At 42.1% G+C, this 18133-nt stretch overlaps 1 protein-coding gene across 1 annotated transcript in view; it reads left to right on the top strand.

Moving 5' to 3' along the window:
• Positions 1-7534: 7534 nt before the first annotated feature.
• Positions 7535-18133, top strand: part of hs3st3l (heparan sulfate (glucosamine) 3-O-sulfotransferase 3-like) — a gene marked incomplete at both ends in the record, with an annotated part of 16479 nt that continues 5880 nt past the window's right edge. Inside the window, one exon of the mRNA XM_083904108.1 lies at positions 7535-8016. Coding sequence (XP_083760234.1) covers positions 7535-8016 — 482 coding nt within the window. The remainder of the gene's footprint in view (positions 8017-18133) is intronic.

Raw genomic sequence — 18133 nt, 5'->3', positions numbered from 1 at the left:
TGAAAGTTTCTCCAACACACTTGAAAGAGACAAATTAGGTGAGGAATATTCACTTCAAACGTGAAAATCCACAAATAAATGTTGTTAAAACGTACACACTGTACCTTTAATATGTTAGCTTAATCTGTCATATCACACATATCATCTTCATGTAATGTAAACCTGTTAGTCCGACTAAAATCAAGCTAGTCTTAGTCGGACTAAGACAATGTAAACCTGTTAGTCTGACTAAAACCAACATCGTCTTAGTCGGACTAAGACAATAATTTGGTTTTCTTTATGTAATGTAAACCTATTCGTCCGACTAAGATCAAGCTAGTTTTAGTCAGACTAAGACAATAATTTGTTTTTCTTAACGTTATGTAAACATGTTAATCTGACTAAGATCAAGCTAGTCTAGTTGGACTAAGACAATGTTTCTACAGTCAGTGTCGGCAGAAGGTCCTAGGACAAATTATTGAACTTATCGAAGCCTGAATCCCTCAGGACTTACTACTAAAACAATGACAACCCCTAACCCTAACCCCTTAATGACAACTGACCAGAAGTAAAGGAACTACCTTATACTTTACTTTGAAGTTCTAAGTGACGCCAAAACTAACCTTAACCTTAGCCCTAAACTCTAAAAAAGTAGCTTCTGCTTCATTAGGACCAGGTTTTGGTCTCCACAAGGACCTGACAAGATCAGTGTTGATGCCAGAAAATGTCCTAAAGAGGTGACAAATGCAAATACTTCTTGTATAGCATTCTTTGCGAGTACTTTCTTACCCTAACCTACACCTAATTCGAACCCCGAAACCACGTCTTAACCCATAAAAAACAGCCCCTTAAAGGTTTGACTGAAGGTGTCTTCAAGTCTATTTTTTTGGTATAAATACAAAGTGAGGACCCTCATATATAAGAATAGCTTGGATTTTAGTAGGACTAATGTGCTTACATGACATTCATAAAAACAAATTATTGTCCTAGTCTGACTAAGACTAGCTCGATTTTAGTCAGACTACTGTGTTTACACAACATTAAGAAAACTGAAATATCGTCTTAGTCTGTCTAAGACGAGCTCGATTTTAGTCGGACTAAGGTCTTCACACGGCATTAAAAAAACAAACAAATGATTGTCTTAGTCCGACTAAGACTAGCTGGATTTTAGTCAGACTAACGTGTTTACATGACGTTAAGAAAAACTAACTACGGACTAAGATATTACAAAATTAAAACCAGGTCCTACCATCCAGAAAATGCACTTTAAAGATATGAAGATCAGCCAAATTAGCAAACTGTCCTCGCTCTGTATGGTTCATACCATTCTTGGTCCTCGCAAAGCTGCAAATACAAGAACTCACACACTCACACTCACACACACACACACACACACACACACACACACACACACACACACACACACACACACACACACACACACACACACACACACACACAAAAGAGCATAAGTAGAGCTTATCCCTCCTTGGAGTGCTCTGATCTGGCACCTAACCTCATTCACCCTGTGGGTCAAACACACACACACACATGGATGAATGACAGGTGGAGAAGGTGTCTGAGGGAACAGGAGGTGCAGACCTCCTGATCTGGGCGTAGTCCTGGCTCCTGGTTCTGGCTCCGGCTCAAGTGAACCTGCAGGCATCAGAGACCACACACACACACACACACACACACAAACACACACACACACGCGCGGTAATTAGGCCACGGCTGCATTACCTACTGCTTCTTGATCTAGTTCTGCTGAAACTTCAGGTGACCTCACCTCTTTCTCTGAACCGTCCTGTGATTGGTCAAAGTCTGTATTATATCACTATATTATTCATTAATAATGTCAAAAAATATCCCTTAAATTTAATGATCACATGATCAGAGGAGGCAAAACAATGTTTTTTTGTCGCTTTGATGTTGAGGCTTTGGTAACCCGTCCCATGATTCACTGCAGTTTGCAGCGTTTGACTGACTTTTACGGCAGAGTGCTACGAGCCGTGTCATTGGGTGGGCGGGGCTGGTGGGCGGAGCTACAACGCGACAACATAAACACGGTTTGTGGCCCACAAATTAAAATGCAAATTTGTGAATGCGCCGTCGTTAGCAGTGACATTTCTATTTAAAGCTGCAGTGGGTAAGATTTTGGTGAAATTATTTTTAATTTACCAGCAATTGAAAATGATATATATATATAAATTATACAATGTTTTTTTAAGTGCACAATCACCTGATTGTATGTATTGTTGTTGTTTTTATTACCCCAGAATGACCTTTTCTCTACAGAGGTGGCCATTTTGGAGCACCGTGTTTTTACAGTAGCCCGAAAAGGACAAACTAAATATCTTTTTTGAGTTTTAACACTAACTGAAAAAATCACCCTTACACTTGAAAGAGACAAATTAGGTGAGGAATATTCAGTTCAAACGTGAAAATTCACAAATAAATGTTGCTAAATTTTACACACTGTACCTTTAACATGTTAGCTTAATCTGTGTTAACATATCATGGTCAATGTATGACTTAAAATGAAATAAAACCAATTAAATCCAGATTATTGTGGAGGAAAATGTATAAAAATAAGACAATAATTAGTTTTTCTTGATGTCATGTAAACATGTTAGTCCGACTAAAATCAATTGAGTCTTAGTCAGACTAAGTCAATAATTTGGTTTTATTAACGTCATGTAAACATGTTAGTCTGACTAAAATCAAGCTAGTCTTAGTCGGACTAAGACAATAATTTGGTTTTCTTAACGTCATGTAAACATGTTAGTCCGACTAAAATTGAGATAGTCTTAGTCGGACTAAGACAATAATTTGGTTTTCCTTAACGTCATGTAAACATGTTAGTCTGACTAAGATCAAGCTAGTCTTAGTCGGACTAAGACAATAATTCGGTTTTCTTCAAGTAATGTAAACATGTTAGCCCGACTAAAATCGAGTTAGCATAATCTGTCTCAAAACCAATTAAATTCAGATAATTATGAACGAAAATGTACAAAAATAATGTTTAAAATGAAGCTTATTATTCTGAATTTAGCAGATATCTTCCTTTAGTAACAATATAAATACCCCCATATCAAAGTGGACTTTTATGATATTTAAATAAATAAATAAATGAATTATAGAGCATGTGTGAGTATGAAGTGGACCATTTTTTAAAGGGTCAGTTCAGCCAAATCACAAACACAGACGTGTGCCTCAGGGTGAAAATATGTCTTTTGTAATCTGGGTGAAGTGACCCTGTGAGGACTTCACTGTGGCCAACGGGTCCTTATGTTTCAGATGGATGACGGGGGTCAAAGGTCAGCTGGCGCGGTTCATTAGTTTGTGGCCGCAATTGGCTCGCAGGTACGCGTCTCGCCGCTCGCCGCGTGACTTATGGCCGTAATTTAGCCTTGATTACGTACGCCATTACTTTAACTCTAATTAGACTGTCACTCAGGGCGGCGATGAAGGATGCACACGCTCTGAGGCCGACAGAGACGTTTGGAGGCGATCGCTTGACGTCGTCGCAGACGTGGAATAAAAAAAACGTCCAAAAAACTGATGTCAAATCAGTCACAGAGTGAATATTTTTGAATAAACTCGTCTACGTCGCACACATTGTGATGCAGGAGAGCATTAATCAGCCGTCTCTGTGTGGGATCATGAATCAAAGCCCGAGCCGCGGCCCTGACCTCAGGGTCACACTCTCATACGCGACCACTTCATCACGGAAAACAATCTGTGATGACGACCTTGTCTCGCGATCCGTGGACAGAGAAGAAAAATAAACCCGGAAGTCACGAGGGAGAGGACAAAAAAAACAAATAATAATAAAGAGAGATGTCAACGTCACGTTTGAGCGTTTATGACTTCATTGCGTCTGTTTTTAACCTCGTTCAATGTTCGTCAGGTTTTTCTCAGTGTTTTGCTATTTTGCTATTTTCCAAGTTTTGAGCTAGTCTTAGTCAGACTAAGACGATAATTCGTTTTTCTTAAAGTCATGTAAACACATTAGTCGGACTAAACTCGAGCTACAGCAAGCTTAGTCAGACTAAGAAAATACTACATTTTTTTAACTTCACGTAAACACATTAGTCTGACTAAAATCAAGCTAATCTTAGTCGGACTAAGACAATAATTTTTTTTTCTTAATGTCACGTAAACACGTCCGACTAAAATCCAGCTAGTCTTAGTCGGACTAAGACTATAATTTGGTTTTAGTCAGACTAAGACAATAATTCAGTTTTCTTAATGTCACGTAAACACATTAGTCCGACTAAAATTGAGCTAGTCTTAGTCGGACTAAGACAATAATTCAGTTTTCTTAATGTCACGTAAACACATTAGTCTGACTAAAATCAAGCTCGTCTTAGTCAGACTAAGACAATAATTTAGTTTTCCTAATGTCATACACGTTAGTCCAACTAAAATTGAGCTATAGTCGCCATAGTCAGACTAAGACAATAATTTGTTTTGCTTAATGTCACTTAATCACACTAGTCTGACTAAAATCGAGCTAGTCTTAGTCAGACTAAGACGATAATTCAGTCATGTAGACACGTTATTCTGACCAAAATCAAGCTATGCTTAGTCGGACTTAGACAATAATTCGGGTTTCTTAACGTTGTGTAAACGCATTAGTCAAATTAAAATTGAGCTAGTCTTAGTCGGACTAACACACCTGGACAATGTGATTCATAGTCTGACTACCTGTGCGTGCGTACTCTTAGTCGGACTGGAGTCCAAAGTTTGACGTCGTCGTTGTAAACGTAGGTCTTTCCCGTCTGTCACTGCAGGACAATGCAGTGGGTTTATGACGGGGGTCACATCTGCTACGGGATAATGACAGAGGTAAGCCAAATGGAACATGAAGTGTGTGTGTGTGTGTGTGTGTGTGTGTGTGTGTGTGGTTGGACGGGGGGGGGGGGGGGGACTAATGAGTCTCCTATGAGCTATTATCCGTACCTTAGCTCGGCACTCTGCAATAATAAAAGCTAACATTGCATCGCTCCCTAACCACAGACTGCAGGTGATTACACTTGTGCTTCCTAGAAAAAAACTTCTCTGTGGATCTAAAAAAACCCACTAAATCAGCTGATTGTTTACCCATAATTCCCATGTTACGACGATTCGTCGGTGAGTTTTAAAGGTCCAGTGTGTAACATTCAGTCTGGGTTCATTGGCAGAGATTGAATTAACAATGCTTTACACAGGCTGCAATCTTCATTTACCCCACATACCCCTACAATCTGCAGTCTCACCACTAGATGTCACTGATTCTTCCACGCTGGACCCTGTAAAAGAAGAACGGCTCGGCTCGGCTCAGACCGTCCTGTGAGGTCAGCTCAGGGTTTTATCTTCAGGTCGTCTGGAGCTCCACCCACCACTAAGCCAATTATGTGATTGGTCTTAGAGCAGAGAATCAGCTGAGTCTCATCACCCAATTCTTCAGGTTCATCAAGTTTACAATGAGTTTCAAGGCAAATAAGTCATTTTGTGAGTTGGTCTCTCTCAACGGTTCACTTGACAGGACTGGATCGGAACAGCTCGGTTCGGTTCGGTGTGTTTTTTTTTTTGGCGTTCTCATTAGTAATAGAACTAAAATCAACGTCCCTAACCCTAACCCATTTTTCAGTACCGTTCCCTTCAGGTTCCAGAGTAAAGTACGGGTGGAGTTGGACCCACGGGAGTCAGATGACTGGGCGACAAAGAAGCATGTCACTCTTTTGCGATCGGTGTTTCGTCGACAAACAGCCACAAACCGAGCAGAAATAAACAAAATGAGCTGCTAGGTGGCCTCCATTGTTGTCCTTTGTGTCGCGTTGATGTCGTTGATCATTGTTGGCGCTCCGGTAGAACCCACGCTACAACCTCCTGCAACGACGTCACGCTACGACCTCACACTATGCCATCAAATTACAATGTCACGATAGCACGTCACACTACGGCGTCGCGCTATGACGTCCCACTACAACATTGTGCTGCGACATTGCGCGACAACATTGCGCTACGATATTGAGCTACAAGACTGTGCTTCAACATTGCGCTACAACGTCACGCTACGATGTCACACTACAACATTGCACTACAACATTGCGCTACAATGTCACGCTACGATGTCACACTACGACATTGCACTACAACATTGAACTACGACATTGCGCTATAACGTCAGGCTACGATGTCAGGCTACGATGTCACACTACGACATTGCGCTACAACATTGCACTACGATATTGAGCTACAAGATTGTGCTGCAACATTGTGCTACGACGTCAAGCTACGATGTCACACTACGACATTGCGCTACAACATTGCACTACGATATTGAGCTACAAGATTGTGCTGCAACATTGTGCTACGACGTCAAGCTACGATGTCACACTACGACATTGCGCTACAACATTGCACTACGATATTGAGCTACAAGATTGTGTTACAACATTGTGCTACGATATTGCGCTACGACATTGAGCAGCGACATTGTGCTACGACATTACATCACGACGTCAAGCTACGATGTCACACTACTACACTGCACTACGACATTGCGATACGATGTCACGCTATGATGTCACACTACGATGTCACACTACGACATTGTGCTACAACATTGCGCTACAAGATTGTGCTGCAACATTGTGCTACGACATCAAGCTACGATGTCACACTACGATATTGCGCTACAACATTGCACTACGATATTGAGCTACAAGATTGTGCTGCAAGATTGTGCTACGATATTGCGCTACGACATTGCGCAGCGACATTGTGCTACGACATTACATCACGCCGTTAGACTATGACGCCAAGCTACGACGCCACACTACGACATTGCGCTACCACACCCCGCCTACCAAGTCAAGGTACCGTTCTCAGTTAAAACACAAGCCTGTGAACGAGGGCTTTACCGTTCCAAACCGTCCGTACCGTGATGGAAACACGGTTTAAGGAACTTTGGTGATAATTTACGAGAGATATCGATAAAAACAAGCGACTTCTGCCTCGTCTGTTTAGAACTTCTGTGAACCTTAAAGCAGCAGATGACCACAGCAGGTGCCACTGCTGTCCTGACCAGTGTGTGTGTGTGTGTGTGTGTGTCACTATATGAGTCATCTATTATGAGCTCCATGGCACATTGTCTGCGCTCTGGCACCAGTTTCCCCAGTAAATAAAAGTGGAATTAAAGGCGCCTCAGGCCATGACCCTGCAATCAGAGAGAGAGAGAGAGAGAGAGAGAGGTCCAGGATGGGGGAGAGAGAGCAGAATAATCCAGTGAAGCACAAAGACACAGACGGACATCAGACTGCTGGGACAGTAAGTGGACGCACGTCCTGGATGTCACGCAAAAACTAGTTGCCGTGATTTATCTGCGCGTGTGTGATTGGCTGCGATGATGCGCTCTGAAGGTGGAGGAGGAGGAGGAGGAAGAGGAGGAGGAGGAGGAGGAGGAGGAGGAGGACACGCGCAGAAGATCAGAGAGGATCAGTCAGGATCATGTGAGCTGAACTTGTGTTAGAATGGCAGCTCGTGTCGCGTGGCTCTCTGAGGGATGGCAGCCTTTCACCACCTTCATCATCACCACCATCATCATCTTCTCCACCCGAGCGCGGACCCGCGGCGGCTCTTCCACCGCCTCACCGTCGCCTCCTCTCTGAGCATCCTCTGCTTCTCCCTGGTCTACCTCCTCACCGGATGCTGCGAGTCAGAACTGGTGGACAACTCCGAGCTCAGGGCGCCCGCGCGGGGGGACTTGGCCGCGTCGGGCTCGGCATGGCTCTACGAGAGGAACGGCACCGGCACCGGCTCCTCCGCCCCGGAGGGTTCTCCGGGTCACGGCGCGCCGGAGGCGAACATCTCCGGCAGGGAGTGGACAGCCTCGCGGCGGCTTCCGCAGGCTCTGATCATCGGGGTGAAGAAGGGAGGCACCCGGGCTCTGCTGGAGTTCCTGCGGCTGCACCCGGACATCCGCGCCCTGGGCTCCGAGCCGCACTTCTTTGACCGGCATTACGCGCGTGGACTGGACTGGTACAGGTACGCACTCTTTACGCAGCGCAACAAAAGTTACGCACGGTGACTCTGGATGTTCAAAAACATCATTAATGATCTTATATCAATATATTAAAGAGGAAATATGGCAAATATTCTCACTTTTTTACTTTTATTTGACAAAAATGTTCCTCCAAAGACTTGATTCACACAGTTTAAAGTCTAATTTCTGTGTAATTTATACATATATATATATATACATAGAGAGACTGAGCCATCTGGATACACCAATCTGTGTATGTGTGTGTGTGTGTGTGTGTGTGTGTGTACAATAGAGAGGGGGGGAGGGGGGGGGGGGCTTACAGGATGAGTTCTCATAGAGAAGCAGTGTAATCTTCTCTGGGTGTTTGTTGCAGCCAGATGTTACTGTTGTGATGTGACTCAGTTTGCGTTTCGTGAAAACTTGGAATGCACGAGAGAACACGCACACATGCACGCATACGCACACACACACACACACGCACGCACGCACGCACGCACGCGCACACATGCTGTACCACTTCATTACAGGACACTTCATTGACTCATCTGGAAAGACTAAACAAAGCATTCACTCTAACTTTAATCCTAACCCGCAATCCAAATCTTAGCCCTGAACTTAACCAGTTCCTCAGAGAACGAGGTTCTGCCTCATCAGGACCAGGTTTTTGGTCTTTATGAGGACTCCCGGTCCTGTGTTTATGACAGAAAAAGGTCATAAAGCTATTCAGCAGCTATTTATGGGCCAGCGTCATCATTGATATCGAGTTCTGAGCTTTTATTCTGAAAAAATAAAATAAAACTTTTTTAAGTAGATTCTGTTGCTGGAGTTCTCACTTAACTTAAAATTTACTGAGTAAATGTTCGTAAAATAACGATAATCACTTATTAGGCTCAAATGATGATGATAATATGCAGTAATTCTTAAAAATTTAAATGATGCACAACAGATATTAACGTATCTCGTTATGTATCGTTAGCTTAAAGCAGCAAACGAAATATGTCACTTTGCTAACCGCTCACTCACTTACACCAAAGGACACGGACACGGCAGGTGAAAACGTGAAGGAAAAACTGTCATTTTAGCAACTTCAGACTGAAAAAACTAAACTTTGTGCCACTTTGTGAGCGGCTCTCTCTCCCCGCACCAAACCCCATTGAGAAAACTGGCGATTTTACATCACAGCTCCTGATCCACTGCTGCGTCTGTTAATCAGTTCACACGCGTCACTTTGTGACTCGAGTGTTTCACATCCTTTGTTCGCGTTCACATCGGTGACTCAAACTCACCAAACGAGGCAGCGGTCGACCGCAGCTCCTGTTTCCAACCGTGAGCTAAAAACTATGATTTTCTCAATGGGGTTTGGTGCAGGAGCGTGAGCGTCAGAAAAGATTGTGTTTAACAGTGAGATGAAACATGTTGTAGACCGAGGGCTGACACTCAGCTGTATTTAAAAACGCTGCGTATGTCTAAGTACTCCACACAACCACAGCTCTCCCTTTAATGTGGCCACACATTGACGGAGGAACCATATTCCTGCCAACGCCGAGGGATTTCAGTCCAGGAGTTTCACAGGTTTATTGGAAAAATCCTGCACAGCCTGACACCATGTGTGTGTGTGTGTGTGTGTGTGTGTGTGTGTGTGTGTGTGTGTGTGTGTGTGTGTGTGGTTGTGTGTGTGTGTGTGTGCGACCAGGTGACTGTGTGACACCAGATTGTCACGGCCGTCCCTTCAGGACAGATGGGCCTCGCCGCACGTCAACACACTTGACATCGCTGTCAGCTCTGTCAATTGACCTCTGACCCCAGGGTCACTATAGGCAGGCGGTTAATGATGTGTGTGTTCGCACCACTTCATAACAAACAGACACACACACAAAGGATGTGTGTCTTTGTTTTGGTTGCGCCACAAAATTGCCTCATAAAATTTAAATGTGTTTGATTTTTCAGGAGCTTAAAGGACTTGGACTTAAATTGAGTAATAACTTATTTATTAAATCTCCTTATGTTGTAAAAGTTAGCACACACACTCAAAATATAAAAAAATCTCATTGTACATGAAAACTGTGTGTATACACGTGGGAAATTAAGGGTCAAAGCTGAACCATACGTTAATATTTTAACAGCGACAACAAGCGAGTTATCGTTAGCCCTTATCCCCGTGAGCTAATCTGCTAGCATGTTTTTTGTTGTGCTAACTGCACTAAAAAGATTACGATTAGAAAACGTTTATGTTGGAAATCACTTCTGAAACTTATATGTGTGTGAGAGTGAAAAGAATTGTGGCTAATGCTAGCAAGGCTTCTAGCGTAGCTGTGTATAAACCTGCCGCTTAACTGTCTGGTTAAAGTTCTGCGAAAAGATATAGCCATAAAATAAAAGTTTCTGTGTATCTACACTGTATTCTTGGCTTTTATTGACACTAGCTATTTAGCAAGCTAGCAGGCATGTAATTAAATGCAGGGAATACATTATTACAGTCGGAAATAACTGTTTTTTAGTTGTAAAAATCTGGTAAATACAATTACAATTCTTATAATTTCAAACAAAAACAATGTCCGTGGAGTCTGATTTCAAAAAGATGTTAGCCAACATTAGCAAACAACACTTGAACTTTGACCCTTAAGAAAATTGTGGTTGAGAACCACAAAGGGACATTTCATTGACGTGAACAGTGATATTTGTCCACATGCTAACAATTTAAAAAAAACGCAGCAAATGCAGTTTTCTCAGTTGTAAAATTCTGTTAAAGAAAAATGACAATACTTCATAATAATATCCATCAAATAAAAACAATATCCGTGGAGTCTGACTGATTTCAAAAAGATGTTAGCTAACATTAGCGCACAACACGTGACCTTTGAACTTTGTAGAGAATTACAGTAAGAAGCCTTGAGAACCACACAAAGGACATGGTGTTAAAATGGATTCAGAAAAGTCCTCAGGCAGCAAGAATCGGACTTTTATTGACGTGAACAGCGATATTTGTTTACATGCTAACAATTTAGCAAGCTAATTTAGGTGATAAAACGCAGCAAGCGCAGTTTTCTCAGTTGTAACATTCTGTTTAAGAAAAATGACAATTCTTCATAATAATAATAATTTCCATCAAACAAAAACAACATCCGTTGTGTTTACTGATTTCGAAAAGATGTTTGCAAATATTAGCAAACAACACGTGGGCAGCAAGATTCTCCAGGTTATCTTTATTTTTGAAAATGTTTAGCGAAATTATTTGTTGTTTTGTTGATCATCATGGAGCCATTTAACAGGTCACAGTTGGTGTAAATAATCAAATTAGTCGCGAGTGAGTCACCGATCAGAGCAAAGAGCCCATTTATGAGCAATTAAATGTAAAATTAATTCAGTTTTTACCCTCATGGTGTGGCCAACATTACATTTTTATCAATAGTTTTCTCTCCTCTCTGACGACAAACCGTCCTCAGAATCACTCTCTCTCTGAGCGTAAAAACAACATTTAGCATCGCGGCGCAGATTGAGATCAGAGCCCCCCCCGACTAAAGATCCACTAATGGCGTTTGGAGCGGAGATTGGATGTTGGAAGAGCGCCGCGTTGAACCCCCGAGATGGACTGGAAGTTTCCTCCCGACTGCGCTGTCTGGGATCGATAGCTCTATCTCCACGCTCTGACCTTGGGTTGACTCCAACATTAGAGCGGTTAGCGTTGGTCAGCTCAGCTTCGGTTACAATTACCCAGAAGCTTTATCCTACATTGGCATATTCCCTTCGCTCAGGCACACAGGGGGGGTCACGTTACACACTGCCCCCCCCCCCCCCCCTCTGTGCAGCTCTGGAGGAATCCATTAAAGTTACTCAGCTGGAAATTCACATTTTGACGGTTGTTGACGCTAAAAGACGACGGGACAATAAAGTGGGTGAAGATAAGACGCGGCGGCGGCGGGTGAGCCAGAGGTGAAAGGGTGACGCCGGTGTCGCCAGAGGCGCAGTTTGTGAACAGGCAGGGCAGGCAACTGCTTGGGGCCCCGAGCCGATAGGGGGCCCCCGACACTTGGAGCCTGAGGGCTGTTTTTACTGAAATGTGCAGTGGGCAGCCGCCTCCCAGTCCCCCTTAAACAACAATGGGCGATTTGCAGAATCAGCTAGCAGTTACTATAGCTGCTAATTGTAGCAGAAAACCTTTATAGAAGCAGCTAGCAGTTACTGCAGCTGCTAGTTGTAGCAAACCTTTATAAAAGCAGCTAGCAGTTACTGCAGCTGCTAGTTGAAACAAAAACACTTTATAGAAGTAGCTAGCAGTTACTATAGCTAATAAGTGTAGCAGAAAACCTTTATAGAAGCAGCTGGCAGTTACTGTAGCTGCTAGTTGAAACATAAACACTTTATAGAAGTAGCTAGCAGTTACTATAGCTAATAAGTGTTGCAGAAAACCTTTATAGAAGCAGCTAGCAGTTACTGCAGCTGCTAATTGTAGCAGAAAACCTTTATAGAAGCAGCTAGCAGTTACTGTAGCTGCTAGTTGAAACAAAAACACTTTATAGAAGCAGCTAGCAGTTACTGTAGCTGCTAATTGTAGCAGAAAACCTTTATAGAAGCAGCTAGCAGTTGCTGTAGCTGCTAGTTGAAACAAAAACACTGTATAGAAGCAGCTAGCAGTTACTTTTTAGTTGAAACAAAAACACTTTATAGAAGTAGCTAGCAGTTACTGTGGCTGCTAATTGTAACAGAAAACCTTTAAAGAAGTAGCTAGCAGTTACTATAGCTGCTAATTGTAGCAGAAAAACCTATATAGAAGCAGCTAGCAGTTACTGTAGCTGGTAATTGTACCAGAAAACCTTTATAGAAACCTCCCTAAAGGGGCTCCACCTCACTTTAACCTGTGTGAAGTTATCGTTCTGCAAGTTGGTAAAAGAAGAGGATTATTTACAGTGTAATGCATATCTTTTTTACTCAGTTTATATATGTTTTTTTCAGTTATTTACAGTATTTTATTGTTCTATATATTTATATTGTTTCATAATGTGGGTTCTTTACAGTGTAATGTATTTATTTTTTACTACGTTTATATAGTTTTTTTAAAAGCTATTTACAGTATTTTATTGTTCTTTACATTTATAGTTTCACATACTTTTTAATTACAAGGTTTTTCCATGTTATTTCATTCATTTCATTTCATGGTGATGAACACTGGTTGGAAGGGCCCCCTGGGAATTTTTGCTTAGGGCCCCTGCAGACTCTAGAATCGCCTCTGGGTGTCGCCGACCTTTGCCTCGACTCTGGGGACCGTCACCAGAGCCGGGCTCCAGTCTGAGGACCGTCCCGTCCTCCAGACGCCGAAGGGCTCGCTCGGATTTTGTTCTTGAGGCACAATCGAGAACTATCGACGAAAACACTATCACTGACTGTGATTTACCGGCACAGCTTTGACCTGACAGGTGCTAATGTTACTGCTCCTCCAAACTCGCTGCTGTTCATTTCCAAGAAGTCGCATTCAAAATAACACCGGAGCACGACCGGGAAGTCTTTGTTATTTTGCACGGTAGCGCGGCACTAAGTGATGTACTCCATGTTCTTGTCTTTCCTTTGAAGGATACCTCGGCTACTGTAGCTGCCTGTACGGCTGACAACAGCTAGCTATCAAGAACTTTGAGCTGCGGTGGGTCAACGTATTGATTTGGTGATCTATCGTCGCTCTGATCAGTTCACCGGGAGCAAATGTCGATATTTTAATGAACAAATGAAAGCGCTCTAAAGTAAACAGTCCTCACTCAAATGAATGAGGGCAACATAGAGGGCAGCATTACACCTTTACAGTAGCTACAGCCTGCTAGAAAACATTTACAGTAGCGGCTAGCAGTTACTGTAGCTGCTAGTTGTAGCAGAAAACCTTTATAGAAGCGGCTAGCAGTTACTGTAGCTGCTAGTTGTAGCAGAAAACCTTTACAGAAGCAGCTAGCAGTTACTTTAGCTGCCAGTTGTAGCAGCCAGCATTTACAGAAGCAGCTAGCACTTACTCTAGCTGCTAGTTGTAGCAGAAAACCTCTATAGAAACAGCTAGCAGTTACTAAAGCTGCTAGTTGTAGCAGAAAACCTCTATAGATACAGCTAGCAGTTACTACAGCTGCTAGTTGTAGCACAAAACCTTTATAGAAGCAGCTAGCAGTTACTGCAGCTGCTAATTGTAGTAGCCAATATTTACAGAAGCAGCTAGCAGTTACTACAGCTGCTAGTTGTAACAAAAACCTTTATAGAAGTAGCTAGCATTTACTATAGCTGCTAATTGTAGCACAAAACCTTTCTAGAAGCAGCTGGCACTTACTGTAGCTGCTAGTTGTAGCAGAACACCTCTATAGAAGCAGCTAGCAGTTACTACAACTGCCAATTGTAGCAGAATATTTGATTGAGCTAAAATTTGCTGAAGATAAAAAATAAAACAAACCATAGTTAAATTGTTCAGTGCTTTATAGCCACTCTTTGCTGGAGGATAGTTGTAACGCGGTTTATTACAGCAACTGCTAGCTACCAGCTAACAGTAAACAAATGTTCAAAATGTGCACATTTGAGAAAATGATAAGAAATGATTTCACTGTGACATTAAATTGTTAATTTTTTAATGACAAAACCCGATCAGGGGCGTGAATAACTCCATTTGCAATTCATATTGAGCTCATTAAGGGAATCTTTTCCACGTTCATACCCATACATCCGCGCCTTTGTGCGGCCGTGACGCAGCACATGGTGCCACTTGAGTTTGTACAAAGGAGAAATAATTACCATGCAAATCACACGCAAAGAGAAAGAGCTGCCAAAGATTGGGTGGGCGGACGGACATAAGTGGCACGGACATGAAAGAGCTGGATTTCCTGATCATTCAGATTAGTTAATCTGCAGGAGGGATTGTCACTGGTATGGAATATTCTTATTTTCTTTTGCGCGTTTGCACGCTTAAGTGATTAAAGCTGTAAAGCAGGAGGCTCGATTCGGCTCTGGTGTTAGTTTTTTGTTTTTCTGGGGTTCAGGTGTCGGCCGTCGCCGTCACCACGAGGCCCAGACGGGTGGAGAGCGATCTGGCCCCTCATTAAGAGCCTCCCCTGGGGCCAGGACCGCAGAGGGATTGTGGGGGTGGGGGTGGAGGTTTGTGGGGGGACCCTCTATGATGGATGTCTCCTGGAAGTGGACAGGGCACAATCACAATGGACTGACTCCTTAATGTTACCCCATATTGGGAAAGCAGATGAGTGGGGTCCTCATCCCCCCCCCCCCCCCCCAATAACACACTCGACACACACCCCAATCTCATATCTGACTCATGAATAATGTGGATAACCAACACAGCAGATATACGTTTGATTAGGCTGCTACAACGGATGTAAAATAACTCAAATAATCCCAATTTTTGGGGGAAATTGTTGTAGTTTTTTGCCTTTTGTTCTAGAAAAATAATCAAATTTGAAGAAAACTGAATCTAACTTTGTCTCAAAGGTACAATATGTAGTATTTATGGGTTTATATAACCCAAAATCCACTTTTTTATACATATTATGTGCTCCTGCATTGTCTAGTCGCTGTATAATAGTTTGTGTTTCATTTTCGTAGTGTTTCAAAAAGTCATGTAAAATAACATGACCGCGGACCGCGGTTGCATAGCCACTGTTAGCAGCGAGACGCCATGTTTCTACCGGATCCTGTAAGGACAAACGCGAGAGAACAAATCAAGCGTCTCTTTACTTGTAGCGGAAGTCCCGCCTCCTCTCTCTCCGCTTCGTCTGCTACGGCCGCGGTAGCTCGCCCTCTCCCTCACCTCACGAACCTCATCTGCTGACACGGATAAAGACGACGAGGACGACATTTGACCAGCTGCGGATACCGTAGCGCTCAGGGAAGGGAGGGGGTGAGCAGAGCAGCAGGTCTTTGTTGTAAATTTCAGCCTCTCCTCTAGATGGCACTATAAACTACTTATTTCCCCTTTAAGAAATGAATCTATATTAAGTATATAATCTATGGTCAAAATGACAGCTAGCGGTTACTGTAGCTGCTAATTGTAGCAGAAAACCTTTGTAAAAGCAGCTAGCAGTTACTGTAGCTGCTAATTGTAGCAGGAAACACTTATAGAGGCAGCTAGCAGTTAGCTGCCAGTTAAAGTAGAACACCTTTATAGAAGCAGCTAGCAGTTACTGTAGCTGCTAGTTATAGCAGAAAACCTTTAAAATATACACAGTTCTAAAAGGTATAAATCCTTGTATTAAGCTCATCACGTAAAGAACTCTACTTTGACAGAATTTCTTTGCTTGTGTTTTCTTAAATGGCCAATTTTGTCAAGTTTTGGACCATTTTTTCCTGAAATTAACAGCTAGCGGTTACTGTAGCTGCTAGTTGTAGCAGGAAACCTTTATAGAAGCAGCTAGCAGTTAGCTGCCAGTTAAAGTAGAACACATTTATAGAAGCAGCTAGCAGTTACTAAATCTGCTAGTTGAGCAGGAAACCTTTATAGAAGCAGCTAGCAGTTAGCTGCCATTTAAAGTAGAACACCTTTATAGAAGCAGCTAGCAGTTCATGTAGCTGCTAGTTGTATCAGAAAACCTTTATAAAAGCAATACATTTTGGCCAATTTTGTCAAGTTTTGGACCATTTTTTTTTCTGAAATTGACTCCACTTAGAAGCTAGTTTTAGTAATTCTATCTAAGCCAAATTCGCTCACCCCATTTGGCAGATTATTTTTCTACAAACGGTTTTTCAAGAAAGTAAAATAAGCCTCTTTTTGTTTTTGGCTTAAAAAGCTATTTTGTTGTAGAAAAATCACAACATTTTAAGAAAACTTCATCTGACTTTGTCTTAATAGAGATATCACACCTTACTTTAAGCTTCAATTACCAGTAACAAGCTAAACACAAGGTTTACGTTTAATTCACCATCACTAAGATTGGTGCGAATTCTTAAAATAACCCGATTAAGTAAAGAAACAGCTTGTGATTTCTTCATTTTTTGCCCAATTTTGTCACGTTTTTGACCTGATTTTCCTTGTTTTAAGGAACATTTTAACTCGGATCAAACATCAAAGATCAATCAGACTCAGATTTTTCCGTGTTTCCTGCTCTACAGTTCAACTGCTTCACACATGTGTGTGTGTGTTGTTCACAAACAACACACACACACACACAGCACTGATGGGACTCCAGAGGGTCCTGGATCCTGCAGTCTGCACCTGCCGCTCTCAGTCCCAGCTGAGGCCCTGGCGCCACATATCCATTCATTCTCTTTCAGACTTTTACATTTATACAAAAACCTTCTTAACTTCATACGTACGTAATACCCATAATCCCTGGTTGTCCACTTGCCTGTGTGTCGCTAGTTAGCCTAGCCCTCCCCCCCTCCCCATAGGATCAATAGCCAGTGGCCTTGGTTTGGTTGATATGAGCTAATTCACCAGGGAGGCTGCCAGCGCCAGAGAATATTGGGGCGATGGGACGACAGAGGAGAGGGCGAGGCCCCTCAAAGGCAAACAGAGGCTTATTGTAAGCTGCGGGATAATCCATGTGTTCATCACATCGGCTGTTTGATCTCACACTCGCTGCTAAATGAGTGAATGAGTATCAGGATGTTGGTAAAACAGGATTTTTAAATGACCAATTAATTCACCCAGAGGGGAATTAATTCCCTCTCCAGTCCTTTCTGTTCAGAGAGGCGCTAGCACTGAAAACTCTGATTTATTTTGATTTAATGGCAGTAAAACCACAAAAAAACAAATAACAAGGCAGTATTTTCTAATAAAATCCACCTAAATGTTACGTCGATGACATTTGAGGTTGCGTCGGCAGGATTTTTATCGATGTTATTGACCAATAATTCCATAATAACTTGTTTTAAATTAAATTATTTAGGTAATTTCATGGAGTTAGACGTTTTACAAATATTAAGTACCAAATTCACCAAAAATGTGTGCTTTTACCCATGTTAAAAAAGAAAAAAACATACTTTTTTAAAGTGTATAACAGGATCCAGCGCCTTAACTGCCTCCATTCACTTAAAAAAAATCTAATTATCGAGGTAATGTCATGGAATTAGACTTTTTTTGAAATATTAAATATCAAAATCACTAAAAATAATTATGTGTTTTTACCCATGTTTAAAAAGACAAAAAAAACA

The sequence above is a fragment of the Microchirus variegatus genome (genome assembly GCF_963457635.1).
Source record: "Microchirus variegatus genome assembly, chromosome: 17".
Classification (NCBI taxonomy): domain Eukaryota; kingdom Metazoa; phylum Chordata; class Actinopteri; order Pleuronectiformes; family Soleidae; genus Microchirus; species Microchirus variegatus.
The sequence above is the reverse complement of the archived record's forward strand: the minus strand, read 5'-3'. Positions and strand labels throughout refer to the sequence as shown.